Source organism: Tiliqua scincoides, chromosome 8, assembly GCF_035046505.1.
Source record: "Tiliqua scincoides isolate rTilSci1 chromosome 8, rTilSci1.hap2, whole genome shotgun sequence".
Lineage (NCBI taxonomy): Eukaryota > Metazoa > Chordata > Lepidosauria > Squamata > Scincidae > Tiliqua > Tiliqua scincoides.
In genome coordinates this window covers 13,099,964-13,118,676 of record NC_089828.1, presented here as the reverse complement: position 1 = coordinate 13,118,676, position 18,713 = coordinate 13,099,964, and the positions used below count along the sequence as shown (strand labels likewise).

Sequence of the window (18,713 nt, the reverse complement as noted above, 5' to 3'; positions counted from 1 at the left end):
TGGGAGGCAACACTTTTTGTTGCTGCCAAGGCAAAAAACTCCCTGCAAGTAGAAAAGGAGCACCACAGGAAACTGGCTGGGCTACAACTTTTCTCCCTGCTGTGCTAGTTTATTCTTAGTGGCAGAGAGAATATGCAAAAGTTTTATCTCCCAACTTCTCCCTGAAGTAATCCACCTACTTTATCTTCTCAGGACTTTACCATCTTATTGTGTGGCATGTGTGGCCCTGACCTCCTACTCAGGCCCGTGAGGGGTCAGTGAGAGCAAATGGAAGGGGGGATAAGAAGATTCCCAACCTTATACTTTGAAATCAGGAATCAGAAGCCTTCTTGAAGCCAGCCTCCCTCTCACCCTCTGCATGGCATGAACTTCACCCAGCTGATCCACTGCCAGTCACAAATTATCAGCTCCAAGCCATACTCAAGGTAATGAGAGACTGGCAGAGAAAAGAGGTGTATGAAAGAAAGATGGAGACAGGTGTACAGGCAGCAGGAAGAGTGAAAAGGAGCTGGAGGAGAAGCTTGAGTCCACTCATATTTCTGGGATGTGCTGCTGAAGGAGTAAGATGGCCAAAGAAGTGGCAAGACTGCCATGACAAGGAAGGCAAGATGGAAGCGTGGATAGCAGATCAACCAAGGGTGGGTGGGCTGATTTCACCCATTCTGAACAGGTCTTACTGCCTCTAAAATTATACAGTCTGAAAGGTCCGCCTATCTAGTCATCTCACTGAGGTGGTTACCCCAAATAGCAGCAGATTGATGGGAGAAGGTTATCCCAATGCTCCTTCTTCCTCTCCCTGGATGTAAAAGGAAGAGGGGAATGGAGTAAAAGAGGAAGTGTAAGGGAGAATGGTGGGCTAGAGTAGGGGTACCCAAACCCCGGCCCGGGGGCCACTTGCGGCCCTCAGAAAATCCCCAGACTCCAATGAGCCTCTGGCCCTCTGGAGATTTGTCGAAGCCCGCACTGGTCCAACGCAACTTCTCTCAGTGTGAGGGTGACTGTTTGACCTCTCATGTGAGCTGTGGGATGAGAGTTCCCTCCACTGCTTGCTCTTTCACATCTGTGATGCAGCAGTGGCAGTGAAGGAAAGGCTGACCTTGCTTTCTGCAAGGCCTTTTATAGGCCTTGAGCTATTGCAAGACCTTCATTCATTCATATAAGTTCATCTTTAAAATATTCATTTATGTGAACTTATGTAAATTTATTCAAACTTTAAATGTAAATTAATTCTTTCTTCCCCCCCCCCCGCCCCTGACACAGTGTCAGAGAGCTGATGTGGCCCTCCTGCCAAAAACTTTGAACACCCCTGGGCTAGAGCATCACATAGCCCAGCGGTTCCCAAACTGTGTACACAGTGCCTGAGGGCATGGCAGTGAATTAACAGGGGTGTCATGGGATGTGCCCAGTGGCCACTTCTTCCCAACTTTCCTGCCATCTTGGATCAAAAGAGAATTGCGCGATTCAAGATGGTGGCACCTGGAAGAGCCAGGAAGAAATTGCCGCCACAGAAGAAGGGTGCTGTGACCACAGTAAGATTGGAAACCACTGACCTAGCCCACCGCTCTCCTGCAAATTTTCTCTTCCACCCCCTATTCCCCTTTTCCATTTCCAACTCAGGAAACAGAGGAGGGGGAAGCACAGCAGGTAGTATACCACCAAGTGAGTAGGAGCCATTTGCATACAACCTAAGGTACAGGGAGGTCTTGAGCCAGCCCTGCTGGATTCCCAGGAGACAACAGTGGCAATTCCTCCACCACCATCACAGTTGCTTATCTGACCCAGGAGAAAAGCTATTGGCATGAATGGGAGTTTTTCTCCTGGGTCAAAAAACAACTGGGAGGGATCTAGACTGGAACCATGGCAGTAACTAAGGGTTAACCCCCTGCCCCAGGTGCTACTTAACAAGAAAAACTCACACACTTAAATATAGGTTATGCAGCTCCAATGTACAGTTTGGCCTTGAGGTGAGTGTTGGGGTACAATGGGGGAGGTGCCAATATTCTAATTACAAAAGAGACTTTCCATGGCTGTACATTAATTTGGAATGACTCTTTGCACTTTTCCTGGGTTTTTGTTGCTAAACCCACATTACACTGTGGTTGATTAGAAAACCAATATGGGCGCAGGGAACAATCACATGCGCGCACACAGACGAACTAGAATGAAACCAAGCAAAGCAATATTGGGGTGTTTTTTTCCCCTTTGCCCTGTGTGACTAATTTCCTCCATGTGAGTAATAGGCCAAACCCTAATAAATCATTAGTTACAATGCCAGTGTATAATTCTGAATAACTGAGCTGCAAATATTTATGCAAACTAAGGCTATAAACTGATTCAAAGGAACCATAACTCTGCTTCCCTTCCCCCCCCCACCTTTTAGATAAGCCAATAATTATTCCATAGAGGTATGCACCTGGGTACTGAAACAGTTGAGTACATTAGCATTTAATCCTTGATTACATGCGCACTTCACTGTTTAAAAAGGGCATCCGAGCAAACCATCCGGGAAGTTGCACTGGGCTTGCGTCATCTCCTTTAGCAGTGCTTTTGCCAAATACTTTGCCACAAAGAAGCCGAAAGCCCCTCTGCTCAGAGGACCAAGCTTGATGGAAGCATAATGTCTTGGGGGGGGGGGGAACTGTGTCATACAAGCCAAAGACTGCTCTGTGTTCCAGATGAGTGAACTCACCACAACTGAGCTTTTACTGTTCCCCTGTTGTGCTTTCTCGGTCTTCCACTTCTCCTGTCCTCCTGTTATTTATTTCCTGTCAACATTTAGAGATTGTAAGCTCCTAGGGTGCAGTGATTTATCTTTTTTGCTTATGTTGTAAACGTGTCATTTTGTAGTGAGGGCAGAACATGAATAATATTCACGTGGTTGGGGGATGGACTCCATAGATCCAATTCATGCATGACAAACACAACAACCGCATCACCAAGCACTGACTTGCAGGCCTGAATAAGACATCTCATAGGTTCTTCTTTGGATTGCTCTGCCTTCAGAGATGAAGCCCGTTGTGACCCACAATGAGGGTGCCCCAACTTTAAAGGTCCTGGTTCTGGAATGCTGCCCTCAGGGATGCTCATCCAGATACAAGGTGAAAATTTTTAAGTCTGCCTTGGAGATGTTGAGTTCTTGCACATGGTTTTAACCTGGGTTATACTGTAATACAGGCTTTCTGCTGCTACTGTTTCAATTTGTTGCTCTCATTAATTACACCACATTGCACTCCTGGCACTTGACAAGGCATCATGTAAAGCAAAGGAGGTGCTCTGCCAACTGAGCTGCAAGCTCGCATCTCCAAACACACAAAGCTTCCTTACATTAGGTCAGGCTACTTGCCCACCTACTAGGTGGCACCTAGCTCTGTACTGTCCACACAGACTGCAGGGGCTCACCAGGGTTTCCAAAGGGTCTTTGCCAGTGTCAAGTCCAAGTTCTGCGCGCGGGGGGGGGGGGGAGGCTTGAGGCAAAATTCTAGTGAAGGTCCCCCTGTCCCCACCCCTCTTTGGAAAGCAGGTGAACACAGCATCTATTAACCTGCCCCATGGGAAAGTCAGGTGCTAGGCCTGCTTCACTTCCAGGACTAGCACTTGCCTTTTCCCAAAGGGAGGGGAACAGGGGGATCATCCCTCTCCCCAGTAAACCGACCAGGGACCAGTGGAGAGGCTTACCTAGAGGTAGTGGTGGAGGGCCAGGGCTGCTTTACTCTGCCCGCCATTACTATAGCAGTGAAAGTGAAGCAGGACTAGCACCTGACTTTCCCGTGAGGCTGTTTAGTAGCAGCTGCATGTCCTTGCTTTCCAAAGGGGGAGGGGTAAGGGGACCATCCCTCTCCCCATGTAAACCAGCCAGGGGAACAGGGGCCAGTGAGGAGGCTTAGCTGGAGGCAGTGGGGGTGGGGGAGACAGAGAGCGTCAGTGAACACCAGGCCTCCTTTACTCTGCCCTACTACTGCACATTCAGTGTTATTGTAGCACTGCTATAGTTATGGTGGGCAGAGTAAAGGAGGCCTGCTGCCCCCATCCCCCCACTCCCATCGCCTCCAGGTAAGCCTCCCCACTGGGACCCTGGCTGGCTTACTAGGGAGAGAGATGGTAGGGGGTGGCAGGGTGTGTTAACCGGTGCTGGAAGGGGGGGGAGATAGTTCAGGAAGCCAGCCTTAGAGCCCAACCCGATGCATGGCTACTCAGAAGTCAGTCCCATTCTACCCAGTGGGGCTCACTCCCAGGAAAGTGCGGCTCGGACTGCAGCCTGACTCCACTTTCCCTTCCGCGCCTCCAGACCGCCCAGGGCTGGGGAGGGCTGCTCCGGCCGGCGCTCGGCCTCCCAGACGCCCGGGGGCTGCTGGCAGAGGCCGGACTCACATGACGCTGCCAGCCAGCCTAATCCCTTCTCCCTCCGCCCTGCCGGCGCACTCCAGAAGATGCTGCGCCGAGGGGCCGGCCGGCGCTGGAGCGGCAGGAGAAGCGCCGTCCGCGGGCTGGCTCTGCTGCTGCCGCCGCTCTTGGGCGCCCTCCCGGCGCGCGGCGCGCCTGCCCAGCCTCTCCACGAGAACCCAGGTAGGCGCGGGAGGAGGAGCGCCGCGCTCGCCCGCTCGGCGCCTCCGCTGCGCGCAGGACTTCGCGCTGCGCCCTGTCCACGCGGCTCACGCGGGAAGGCGCCCGCACCAGGGGCCGGCTGGGAGGAGAAGCGCCCGGCTGGCTCCACTGGGGTGGGAAGGCGCGCAGCTGCGGGGCTCGGCGCTGGGCGAACGGAGGCTGCCCAGCTCCAGCACCAAAGAGCCGCCCACTGTCCAGTCTGAACGGACGGTTCCCCACCACCAGGGACGAGTGGGGAGGCAGGTGAGGCAGAGCCTCCCCACCAGAGTCCTTCGAAGAGCGCCACCGCATGGGACGTGTGATGAGTGGGGAGAACATGCGGTGGCGCTTGGCAAAGGACTCTGGTGGGGAGGCTCTGCCTCACCTGCCTCCCCACCCGCAGTACATCCCACCCAGTGGCGCTTTTGGAAGGACTCCGGTGGGCAGAGTCTGCCTCCCCACCCACCCACCGCACATCCCACACACACAAAAAGTGCATTTTGCACAAGGTAAGGCAGCCTTAAAGCATCCAGCAAAGGTGTGTTCCTGTTGGTGTGGAAGCACTTTGTATGTATGCACGGACATTACTTGCAGGTGTGAACCAACTCACCCCATTGAAAGTATTGCATTTTGTGCTGAGCTGAAGGGATTGGGGACTTTTCTGTTGTTCTATTTAGATGGGTCGTTTGCCCACGCAAGTCGTCCCTTGGTGTTGCAGTAATTTGGTGAATACACGTGTAAGAACTAGCTGGGGATTAGTAACAGAGGAAGGCTGTTACCTTCATTCATGTATTACGTGTGTATCCCAGCGTTCTTCCATGGTGGAACTCACAGTGGTGTGCGTGGGATTCTCAGGTTGGCTCCTATTCAGGCACTAACAAGAGCCAGACCTGTTAAGCTTCAAAAACTTGTGAGCATTCATATCCCCTGGGGGCTGGGGATAAGAATAGGCCCTCAGTTTGGCTGTACTTGACATAAGAGGCGACTAAACAGCCACCAGGTAGATGGGACTCGTCAGCCTGGGAAGGCAGCTCATCTGAGAGAAGGAAAACTCTGATCCCAAACCTCCACTGCCTTCTGGCTACATCCAGTTATGGGAAAGGCTTCAGGAGTCAACCTCCAGGCAAAATCCGGAGCCAGAGTCCCTAAGGCAGTTCATGGCTGAACACAGTAACATTCTGGCAACTCCTGCAACGCCGCTGGAACCAACCGTATTGGCCTCTGCCTTTCCATTGGACCATTTCAGTGATGTGGAGAGGGGGGATTTGCTGCATGGGTAACAGCCTATCTTCCATACCTACTTTACCCAGGCTTCGCGCTCTGGAGAGGACACTCTGTTCCAGAACCACCATTCAGAGCGTGACACCATAGTCTTCTGAGACTGAAGGATGCCAACAAGGAGCATTCATGTGCCCTTGATGGTGTCCTGGGCCTGTTAGTGAGCTCGCAGAGACATCTCAGGCTTCGATCTTAGTATATGCATGTTCCTAGGAGTAAGTCTCATTGAACACAGTGGGACCTACTTTGAGTAGACATGCATAAGGATTGGGCTGTCAGTTCTCTTCCGCCATAGCACTCCTAATGTTGTTACATAAAGAGCCCTGTGTGACCTTCAAGCCCAATCCTAAACAGTGCATGCTGGCTCACCACCAGCTTGCGCTGTCGCAAACATGCCATAAAGCACATTTGCAACCCTTTAAGCACCGGCCCAGTGCCAGAGCTAGCCCAGCACCGCTTGGTGGAAAGCCGGTGCTCCACTGCTTGGCAGTTGCCCAAACTGCTGGGCAGCGGAAAGGTAGGTGGGGGCTTGAGGGAGACAAGGAGGAGGCATGCCTGGGAGAGGGAGAGGGGTAGGAGGAAGGCAGAACTGGTGAAGCTCAGCTCCACTGGATCCTGAGCTCCGTGTCAGGCCTCGTGGCCCAACGCAGAGGGATTCTGCAGCAGTCCAAGGGCTGCCGCAGAATTGAGTAGCCCCATTGTGGGGCTACTTTCCTTACCTGGGAGAAGGGGAAAGCAGATAGGGATTTGCTATTTGAGTACAGTACTGAACAATTTCCAATGGGCCACCTAACATTACTGCACAAATATCTGAAATTCCTGCAAATAAGGCTTGGTCCAATTCAGCAAAGCACAAATTCTGAAGAAACCATGCATGGTCAGGTTGACATAGCACAGATTAGTCCAACTTGAATGGCTAGAAGATCACGGTGTGCATATTACTTTACAAATTTAAATTGTATCACACTATGACTAGATCATGCCAGTCCCAGCAAAAGAAAGAAAGTATAGGGACATATAGAGATTGAATTAAGACCTGGGGTTAATCACAAATTTGTTAGTCTTTAAGGTGCTAAAATAACATTTTTGCTGCAACTGACTAACACAGATGTACCCTTTTTTTGTTTTAAAACATACTTCTCTGCACAAAATACTCTAGCTTTAGACTGTATAGATTATGCCTCATTATCCATACAGGGATCCATTACAGAACTCTGTTTTGCCAGATCCCCAGTCCAAACTTTGCTTAGAGAATCTATGCCCACTTTAAGCTAATTGGCTCACCTGTGTTCCTCAGCAATAGCCCTTGTTCTGCACTGCAGCACCCAACCACCAGGGTAGTTCACCTGTTCAACCTATGAGGTCCTCCTTCCTCCTCTCAGCAGCTTCTCCAGCCACCACAGCAACAACTTGGTCCTCAATAGTCTTGTACCAAGACCTCAGCAGAGTAGCAGGCACACACCAATCTCCAGTGCCTCCAGCAGTCTCCCATTCAGCAATTTTCAGAAGTCCATTTGCCCATCTGTCCATTAGTCAGTTAGTCCATCAGTAGGTCCAGTAGTCCATTTGCCATTAGTTCCTCAGTCCATTAATCCATCAGTTTAGTTCCTTCCTTCCTCCAAACTTTTCTCCTCCTACTACCCACCAAACTGTCCCTTCATCAGGTGCTGCTTTTATCCCTTAATGACCAGGTTGCCTCTAGTGGCTGCAGCTGTGCAGCAAACCCCCTGCTAGTTAGAGCCCTGGGATTAACCCTATGCTTGCCTGCCAGAGCAAGGTTGGGCCGAGGCAGGGTTAGGCCAGTTGCGGCTCAGCCTGGGGCAAAGGGAATTGCTTCCCCTTCTCCTGGGTAAAGTTGCAGCAGCCCCAATGGGGCTACTTGGATCTGCCCCACCTAAAGAGGTCCCCGCCCCCAAACACCTTCCTCCACACTCCCACGCCGGCCTAGCTCAGCCAGTAGAGGCTTACCTTTTACCTCTGCCGAACAGGGTTGGCACCAGCCTCCCTTCTCTCCTGGTGGTGCAAAAGTGCTTTATGGCACTTTCGCAGCACCAGTGGGCTGGCGCAAGGGACTTGTGCTGGCTCATTTCCTTATTTGTATTGCACCCATTGATTGTCATTGTTAAAAGACCTGTAACATTTCCCCAAATGCTGTCACATACCATGATAGCATCAGGTTTAATATATTAAAAATATACATTGAAATGTATGAGGACCCAGCTGAACTTGGCTCACCACACACAGTTTGAGAAACACTGGTCTATTAAGACATACGATCATAGATGGCTGCCATATACTTCCAAAAACTAAAGACTGCTTCTGCCTGTAATAGACCATTTCTTCTGTAATATTTCTGCCAGGATTAAGCAAATATGACCCTCCCAACACCTGCTTTGCCTTACAACTTTATAAATCTACAAAACAACACAAGTGTGCCTAATATCAAACCAAACCTCCATTACTTTTGCTTTTCAGAAAATAAATCCAACTGCATTTCCTCCCCCTCGTCGGAATTCCCAGAAGGATTTTTTACACTGCAGGAGCGAAAAGATGGGGGCATTATTATCTATTTCATCATCATTCTTTATATGTTTCTGGCTGTGTCCATTGTGTGTGATGATTACTTCCTCCCTTCCCTGGAGATCATCAGTGATTGTGAGTTTTTTTTCTTTTTTATGTGTGTTTTTGAAGAAGGCTCTGTTATCTCTTCTGCAAAACTAAACAGCCTTTCTCAAGATCATTAATTCTGCTCACAATGCAAGCGCTGCTTAGAAAATGTCTTCCCTTCAAATTATGCAGCATTGTGTAAGTGTTTTACATGAGCGCAAAATAACTAGGGTTAAAGTTGGCAAAGTAGGCCAGTGTATTACTTCATTTTACATCCATGTTTTGTGATACAATAATTGCAGAGAAGCAAATGCCATTCACTGCTAACACAGAGTCAATTTTGGACAAGCAATGCCCAGGGGAAATAATGTGACTGTACCTTTGGGCCTGGAAGTCAAGTGGGAAAAGCATGTGCTTTTTACGTATGTAGATACCAAATTTAATCTCTGGCATTTTCTGCTAGAAGGATCTCACTTAACTGTAGTAGATCAAATCATTTGAAAACTGCTGGGACCAGGCTGTGTGCATTTCAGCTAGGGACAAAATAAAATTCTGACCCTCTTTCCTACCATCTCTAATTTGAGACCAAAAATTAGTCCAGTTGGTTTGCTGGGGGAGATGGTTGAATTGAATGAAAGGGGTCTGTATCCCCCTCCTAATTTTCACTTTCTAATCTGAAACCCACCCACCACTCTACAGCATTTCAGCTTGACCTCTTTTCAAACACATTGGCTTCGCGCTCTAGCTAGACCTAGAACTGTGCACAGCCCCAACACCCATCTATGCTTGTCTTGTTTCTCATTTCTCTGCTTGTTACCGTAGCCCTTGGCCTCTCCCAGGATGTTGCAGGAGCAACCTTCATGGCAGCCGGCAGCTCTGCGCCAGAGTTAGTCACAGCCTTTCTAGGTAACAGCATATTTACAGAATACAATTGCTTCTGGCACACTATGAAGGCAGAAGCAAATTACATAACACAACTCTTTGCTTTCAGGAGTTTTCGTCACAAAGGGAGACATCGGAGTCAGCACCATCCTCGGTTCTGCAATCTACAACCTTCTTGGTATCACTGCAGCTTGCGGGCTCCTATCCACTGTGGTACGGACTCACTTTTATGGACCTCTGAAAGCTGTTTTCCCATGGTCTGCTGCCAAAGCTAATGTAATTTGAGGTCAATTAAAGTTAACATATTTGGCCAAGCAGCATGTAATCAATTTGAAGATTGTAAAAACATAGCTTTTGGCAAGCGACCAGAGGTGCTTTAGCAACTTTCAGAAATCTCAAAATTTAAAATGCAGGCTAGAAATATAAACATTGGACACACCAGTATTGGAAGGAGGAAAGGTAAGGTGTTTGCCTCCACTACTATATGATCCCCACGGGAATCATTTTTCCTTTATCCCATAGATCAGGGGTGGCCAACCATTCAACTTTAGGGCTCCAGGACCTTTAACAATTGTGTAGAGGAGGGAATTTCAGCTTGTCAGATGACAAACTGCACCTGCTGAAATGCCCTCTTCTACGCAATTGTTAAAGGTCCTGGAGCCCTAAAGTTGAAAGGTTGTCCAACCCTGCCATACATAATGATTGGAACCTGTTCACTGACATGGTAGAAAAGGAAAGAGCTGTACTTGGGGAGAGATCCTTTCGATGCTACGGGTCCAGCTGCTCTTGATAGGTGTAATATATCTCTTGCAATATGTGGCTGCTACCCACCCTGAACCTGTCATAATGATTGATGTTCCACTAGTGTACAATACTTGGTAAGCATGACAATAGATTGTAAAAGCATGTCCAAAATATATTCTACAGGTTTCGAGGCTCTCGTGTTGGCCGTTGTTCCGAGACTGCATGGCTTATGCAATCAGTGCAGCGGCAGTTCTTGCAATGATCATCGACAACAAAGTCCACTGGTATGAGACCAACTTGAGTTCATACATAATTGATGGACAGCTACAATAGCAATTTTTTCCCAGTTTTTCTTATTACTCAAAAGTTAACTTTGGCCAAATTGATGTGAAACAGGGTTGTATAGCACAACAGATACTACTGACAACTGGCTAGTAAACATATTGTAAACCATTTACACAGCATATTGCAAACCTCTTCAGCTACCTGATTTACAGCCCAATCCTAGGCATGTCTACTTAGAAATAAGCCTCACTGAGTTGAACCTATGCCCAAATAAATGTGTATAGAATTGCAGTCTCAACCTGTTTATCTACCAGTGAGGTGCCCTACATAAGCGGTTCCCAAACTGCTGGGTCACGACCCACCGGCCTGGAAAACAATGGCCAATGCCCCTTTAAGGGAGGGGCAATGCCCCTGGGAAGCAGCAACATGATTCCAGGATCGCTCTGCTGCTGGGGAGTGGGGGGGGGGGGTTCTACTTACCTGCAGCCAGTGCTGCAGTCCAGGTGAGGTGTATGCCTTCAAAAGTGTAAAAAACAAAGAATAAAGAGTTCTTGCAGTTTTCCCGGTTACAAGTCATGATAGGTATGTGCAACCTCCTGATTCTAGAAGTAGACTACCTCAGAATGCCAGGTGCAAGGGAGTGGCACGAGGACGCAGGTCTCTTGTTGTCTTGTGTGCTTCCTGTGGCATCTGGTGGGCCACTGTAAGATACAGGAAGCTGGACCAGATGGGCCTTTGGCCTGTTCCAATGGGGCTCCTCTTATGTTCTTAACAGAGTAAACGGAGAGCACACAAATCCTGCTGTGCCACCTTAAACTGGCTTGTTATTTGCTTGACCTCAGAAGAGCAATCCCTCAGCGGGAAACTTTCCCTCCTTTCAGCTGGCAAGAGCTGGTGGGAGACGTGCAGGCATAGCAAGTCTAGCAGATTGGCAATGCTGCAGGTAGGACTAGTGCAGCTTTTTGTACAAACCCCTGGATTGGAATGAATGTGTGGTTGCAGTCCCACACGTGCTGAAACTGCTGGATGTGCTCACAGATGTATTTTCCCATGGAATAATTGCTCGTAGGGTCTGGGCCTATGTTACAATTCTATTGCACACTTCCTCCAAGAAGCTGCAGGCCATGTACATGGTCAGTGCACATGACTAGCCACAAGATCAGAGTGCAAGGAGGTTTGGGATTTGTGACTTTTCAGAAGAGCACTAGAGTTCTAGTTAGACCTCAGGAAGAACAACTGTGTTCCAGCAGTACATCCTGAATTTGAAAAATAAAGAGCTTTCATTCTTTTGACCTCTAATACGAGGTTTCCCTGCAGGCAGGAAATTGCAGTAGTTGGAAAAATTAAAAAGAAGTCTGTTTCCATCTGATGTGGAACTTGTTCTACTGAGAATCAGAACATGTACTCAGCTAGAAGAGCTCATTAACTCCAGGAGATGAGGAATATCATCATACATAAATCTACCTCCACACAAAAGAATGTTGCAAGCAACCATATATCCACTCCACCGTGTCCCAGTAATCCTCAGTCACCTGCTTCGATCACAGACAACTGCAGCCAAAGAAGTGTGAATGGTGGACCTGATGTAGTTCAGATATGGAGAGACTGTCTATATCAGGGGTCCCCAAATGTTCAGCTGCTGGGGCACCATCACTCAGCTTTGCACTTAGGTGAGCCAGAGCAGGTCAATTATAGAAATATGAACATTTTATACGTAACTCTTAAGAATGTTCACAATAGGAGGAAAATATTTGCAGATGGAGAACTCCTTGCTGTCTTTCTCTCACCTGGACTTTCAGGAAGAACAATGCAGCAGTTGCTTCTTCCAGCAGGAGAAAGTAGGTGTGTTGTGGGTGGAAAAGGAAGAAGTGGGGTGTGTGGCAGTAATTACTCCCAGTCAAAACAGTTGATGATTGTGTGTTGTAGCTTGTAGGGGGGGTGTAGCTTGGGGGTGGTCTGATCATGGTCTTGTCAGCTTTCAAAAGAGCCACAAGTGAGGTCTGGCCTTCTAGTCCTTCCTTACTCCATGGTATCTTGCCGCTGTAGGGAAAGCTTAATTTGCCTGGTCATCACCCAAATGGCCATAGAACACAAGTCATTGGTTTTTATCTCACCTTTCTTCCAAGCTCAAGGATACATGGCTCTTCTCTCGCCTACATCTTCACAGCCACCCTGTAAGGTAGGTTGGGCTGAGGCCATATGACCAGGCCCAAGTTACCCACTGGTCTGAGTAGGGATTTGAATTTGGATCATGTTGACCTAGTCTGTCTATACTTTGGTTTAAATCAGGCAGTCTTTGGGAAGGTACAGGCAGTTCTCATACAAAGGAAATGTAATTCAGACCTCTTTCCCTTACATCTTGCCTGATAAGAGGTAAGGGGAGGGACTACACACAGGCCATGTGCAGTGCAGGTGGTAGGTCTTTGCTCAGAGATACTGTTTAAAGTAGGCATTCCAGTCTCATTACAGCAGAAAGTGAGCACCTCTCATGAAAATTTGGAAACATGCTAGTTTTGAACTCAGGCATGCTGAATATCTAGATCTGTGTTCAAAATGTTCTCCTGCACCTTAGGTTGGCGCAGAAATTTTGAAAAGGTGGAATTTTATGATTCGTCCTAAAGTGAAACATCTGGGAATTTTCCAGAGAAGCCAAATTAGTTTCTCTTGGTGAGTGAAATTTCTCAGTAGGAATTTTCTGCACATCCCTGTCAGCAATCCCTTGAAGACAAGGATACGGAAGCTCCTACCTAGAGGAGAAATTTATTATCCTGCCTTGTAAGCCCAATCTTAAGACTACAAAACTATTTATAGAATGATTTTAGAGTAAGACTCTATTCTCAAACATGAACTTTTAAAATAAGGCTTTCTTTCTTACTTATATTCAATGAATCCATTACAAAAATATCCATGTTAATTCTTAATACTTTGTTCTAGGTATGAGTGCGTGTCCCTCCTGTTAATATATGGAGTCTATATTTTGGTCCTCTGCTTTGACATTAAAATCAACCAATACATCATGAAGAAGTTTAGTCCTTGCTGTGCCTGTTTCACAGTGGCTGCAGAAGAGGCTGAACAGCCACTAATTGGGTGGAAGGAAGAGACTGGGCCCCTCCTTCGTCGACAGTCAAGAGCAGACAGTGGAATGTTTCAGGATGAATCAGATTACTCCCAACTTTCAATAAGTTTACATGGCCTAGATTCAATTTCTGAAGGTATTCCTTCTGTGTTTTACCATGAATTGTTTTAGAAAGGGCTCAGGCTTTAGAAATTTTAGTCCAAAACCATATCATTTTTTAAGCACACTGACTACTTAGAACCAACCATAGAGTTTTCCAAATGAATACCTGGTCTGTCAGCTGAAGCACTTTAAACTACTGTACAAAATACAGGGGGCTCTTGTATCCACGGGCCCGTATTTGCGGATTGGGTTTGGGTTCATGAAGCTCCCTCCAGAGGGTTCTCTGAGTAGCCTCTGTCAGGCTCAGACTTAGCCTTAAGGTTAAAAAAACCACAAGGTTTCACTTCTGGGTTTTGTTTTGTTTACTTTAAAGCTCAGTCTGAGCCCAGCAGAGGCCGCAGGCATCCATTTGTGGGTTGTGGGGGGGTAAGGTGTTCGCCCTTATCCATCGTTTCACTTAACCACAAGGTATTCTGGAGCAGAACCCCCTGCAGATGCAGAGGCACACCTATAGCTCAGTTGAAAACAAGCAGGCCTACACAGGTCTTCAAGGGAGGTTGGTCATACTCTCCCAAAAGAAACAACATTGCTCTAAGGGAATGCTCTTGGATCCTGGGTTGCCTATGACATTTCGAGTATGATAGTCCTTGCTGTCTATTATATATTGTCATGACTATTTTGACTTAATCGAGACTAAAACCTGCACATTATCATGCATAACTATGTATATAGTCATTCTCTTTCCAATACAACCTTTCCTAGTTAACTAAGAAGTCTGTAAAATGACAAAAATGATCAGTTTTTATTTAGAAAACTATGTAACTAAAAGCAAGATGTTTGAGAAAGAAAGCAGGATTACAATTTCTTAAATGTAATAGGGAATAAAGTTCTTTAAAAAATGGCATTCTTGTGTGACAGATCCTCCCAGTGTCTTCACCATGCCAGAAGCAGATCTGAAGAGAATCCTATGGGTGCTCTCCCTTCCTATTATTACTCTACTCTATTTGACAACACCTGACTGCAGAAGACAGTTTTGGAAGAACTGGTTCATGCTTACCTTCCTCATGTCAGCAGTGTGGATTTCGGTGTTTACATACGTTCTTGTGTGGATGGTAACGATAGTGGGTAAGTATTCAGCCCAGCAAAGCATGTAACGATTTCACTGAAGGCAATTTCCATTCTCACTATCATGAACTTAACAGCAGGGCTTTAAAATAGAAATCCTAGTGCTTTGAACACAAAAACTGAAAAACCTAGGTGTCTTTACTCTGACTGTTAATGCTTTGCTCTAGCACTAGCCAACTGGTTTTATCAGGCTTATAAAAGAGTAAATGCAAGTTTTTCAATGCAGAAGAATCAACAACCAGGTACAATCCTTTCCCAGCCATACAGAATCCTCCCCAGGTTGATGCTACTGTTCTACTACTTCAACCAAGAAAATGCTGCATGAGATGATTCAGCAGTTATTCTATCTCAGGCCCTATATGCAGCCCAAGGCCTGATTCTGCTGAGAGCAACCTGCCCTTACAAGAGGGAGCTGTTGGATCATCCTCTGCAAGCACAGCATGTGAGGGCTCTTGCTTGGAAAAAAAAGTATATGTTCATGATGCAGTCCTGGCCACCTCTAAACAGAAGTGTCACAAGGTAATCAGTGCCAAGCCCAACATTGTTTTTGATACATAGAAATCCAAACACCACTTGACAAAAACTCAATAGAGTCCATCAGGGAGCACAGCAAAATTTTATCAGCTGTCAAAACTAGCTAATTTGATCGCTTTTGTCTTCCAAGCAATTAAAAGTCATAGGTCAGATCACCTACATTACTATTCTAAAATTATTTGGAATAGCTTCTGAAGGACACTCCAGGTTTTTTGGCAAACCGGAAGTCTCCCTTATCCGTGGACTCTGCATCCACGGCTATTCAAATCTGCAGATGCTGAGTGCATGAGAAGGAGGCCCCACTGTAATTATCAGTCCCTGAAAGCTGACTCTCCTGCTTTCCTGCTCAGCATAATTTTGTGTTGCTACTTGAAGCAACATCAGAAGTTTTCTCCCAATCATGCAAACTACTAGCATCTTAACTATTCCAGAATTTGTTGCTTTGATTTTATTCTAAGGAAAGATGCCTTAAAGGTCTGCAGAAAAACTCTTATTTCTGAGTGGGTATACTGAGTCTGTCCTATGTTCCATTTGTCACTTTATGATTGAAATATTGGAAGAAATAAATGAGGCATGTTTTTGACAGCATATCTGGATTCAGCCTATATGTTGTTCAGAACTGTGAGTAAAGGGAACACGGAATTCATTCTCAGGTACAGGAAACAACAGAAAAGTAAAAGCAGAGTCATGACTTTTGCTGGGTAAACAAAAACTGACATAGCTTAGAAAGTTGGAATCAAACGATTGCAGCCATTAGAAAATTTCCTTTCACCCTTTTCTAGAAACAAAAGGCTTAGGGCCCAATCCTATGCAGTATTTGTCAGCTCACTGCTGGCGTGCACTTTCATGCCAAAAGGCACACTGCAGCCCACAGCACTGGTGGAGCACCCGGTGCTAACCCAGCACTGGCCAGCACTAGGCTAGTGCAGGAGGAGCACCAGAGCTCTGCTGTTTGATGGTTGCATGGACCACCAGGCAGTGGAGTGGTTAGTGGGGATGCCAGGGGAGGCATTCTGGGCAGAGGGAGGAAGGGTGAAGAGAGGAGGTATGCCAGGGGAGGAAGTGGGGCAGGAGGGAGGTGGGACTCCACCAGATCCTGAGCCTTGATGTCAGGCCACCCATCCGACACAGAGGCTCTTCGTTCTACGCTGACCTATAGTCGCTGACCTGTGGTCACCGTAGAATTGAGTAACCCCACTGCGGGGCTACTAGCCTTACCCAAGGGAAGAGGATGAAAGTCTCCTTCTCCCAAGGAGGCAGTGATGGCTGCCTGGGGCATGCTGGACACAGCGGCAGCCATTTTCGGCACCGCTGCAGCCCCGTGCACCGGGCAGCTCAGGATTGGGCTGCCCAACTGCTATTCTGTTACTCAGACGAAGTCCCATTGAGTTAAATGGGACTTACTCTGAGGTAAGTGTGTTTAAGACTGCAGCCTTAGTTACTTTCCCATCTGAACTTTCAAAGCAATACCAGCTGAAACATTTTGTGGTAAGGATTATCAGCAGACTTCATACACCTCCTCCCTTGGGAATTCAAGTGCTCCTTTCAAAAGCATATGATTAAGTGGGGTTAACGGTTCATATGACTTCAAGAGCTCATGTGATAAAGATGCCAAAGGAACAGAAGGGATTATTACTAGTTGCAGCTACTCCCAAAGAGGGCTGCAACTGTCAAGAATGACATGCTGTACTTGAAAGGAGATGCTGCAGATTTCTTGATGTTCAGTGACAAAATATTTTCAAAGCATGAGAAAAAAAGTGCAAATTAATGCAACAGGGTAGCTACTTTTAGAGTATAGCAATACCTCTAAATAAAGCAGCCTCCTTTAGTGTGATTTCATTACAATAGTTTTCATCTCCGTTTGAGAGCCAGAGAAGTCAATGGAGCAGTGCATTCTAGATAGGGCAGGGCAAATCAGCTCCCATTTCCTTCAGTGGCAGCGACATTAGCAACTGGCTCATGCAGTGGTTGGCTTCAGAGGAATGGATTCCCTGCATTGACTGATGGTCCAATCCTATCCAACTTTCCAGCACAGGTGCAGGTACAATGCAGCCCCAAGGTAAGGGAACAAATGTTCCCTTACCTTGAGGAGGCCTCCGTGATTACCACCCCACCAAAGAATGCAGTGCACACCCCATTGGCGTGACTGCACCAGCACTGGAAAATTGGATAGGATTGGGCCCTGAGTCATTACTGTATACTCATTCCCTAATGCACAAATGGCAAAGTTTAATTGGTTCCGTTGAAATTTTAAATGGTCATCCCAGAAACACTGATATGCCCATCTCCAGTATTTCCCCTAAGGGGTCTGCGTAGACCCCTCAACTGGCTGTATGGTAGTTCAGAGGTATTTCGAGATGCACAGCGATGATGTCATACGTTATCACCAGACTTGCAGGAACTTCTAGCTGTGCAGAGCTCAGCTTGACTTGAGTTTTGAGCTGCATGGACGCACAGCTTAAAGGCAACAATGCCAATCTCTAAACCTTTCTTTGTCCTTTCAAGAAAACAGAGTATCCCTGGAATTCTTCTTTTCCCTGTTACAGGGGAAACTCTACAAATTCCAGAAACAGTAATGGGTCTTACACTTCTAGCAGCAGGAACAAGCATGCCGGACACAGTTGCAAGTGTGATGGTAGCTAGGAAAGGTAAGCTTTTCAGTATTTCCTTGTCACTGTGAAGTGGTTTGCAACAATGGACAAAGGACTGTACCAGTGGTGGTATTTGGCACAGCGCAATCAGATACAACAGCAAAAACTGACATGAAGAAAAACGGAGGAAGCAAAAGTACCAGATGCTAAGGACAGACAACAGAAGGCTAACTGCCACCTCCTGATTGCCAGCTTCCAAAGGCATCTGTGTATCCACTATTGGGAGAGAGAATACTAGACTTGGTTAACTCTGAATAGCCCATCTTTTTTTTAATGTAAAGCAAGTCTATGGCAAAGTGGCTCCTTAAAGTTGACATCGGATTGTTTTTGTTTCTCACAGGTAGTGGAGATATGGCCATGTCAAACATCGTGGGATCCAATGTGTTCGATTTGTTGTGTTTGGGTTTACCCTGGTTTATAAAGACAGCCTTTGCAGACACTTCAGGTCCCGTGGAAGTGAACAGCAGCGGTCTGACTTACACTGCCATCTCTCTTGTTTGTTCTATTGCTTTTATTTTCCTAGCCGTTCACCTGAATGGCTGGAAGCTGGACAAAAAATTGGGGGCAGTCTGTCTAGTAATGTACTTGATATTTGCAGTATTATCCATTCTATATGAACTCGGAGTCATAGGAAACAATCCAATCAGAATGTGTGGCAACTAATTTCGTGATGAGGATTTTTTTTTAACCATAATCAGGGATTAAAAAATAAAACATAAGTAGTGAAAGAAGTAGCCTCTTCATTTAGTCAAATTAAAAAAAACCTCCAGAATTCCCTTTGGGCTCTAAAACTTATTTACAGAAATTCCACATCAGGACATAAAAATCATTGTAAAACTCAAAACTAT

At 46.7% G+C, this 18,713-nt stretch overlaps 1 protein-coding gene across 1 annotated transcript; it reads left to right on the top strand.

Annotated features, from left to right (window-relative positions):
* Positions 1 to 4,445: 4,445 nt before the first annotated feature.
* SLC24A5 (solute carrier family 24 member 5) lies at positions 4,446 to 18,679 on the top strand. The gene is made up of 9 exons (XM_066635043.1): positions 4,446 to 4,563; positions 8,335 to 8,514; positions 9,289 to 9,372; positions 9,458 to 9,561; positions 10,276 to 10,376; positions 13,312 to 13,589; positions 14,474 to 14,680; positions 17,761 to 17,862; positions 18,206 to 18,679. Exons 2-9 carry the CDS (start codon positions 8,448 to 8,450, stop codon positions 18,526 to 18,528), a joined length of 1,266 nt encoding a protein of 421 aa, XP_066491140.1. The 5' UTR covers positions 4,446 to 4,563; positions 8,335 to 8,447; the 3' UTR covers positions 18,529 to 18,679.
* The last annotated feature ends 34 nt before the right edge of the window (positions 18,680 to 18,713 follow it).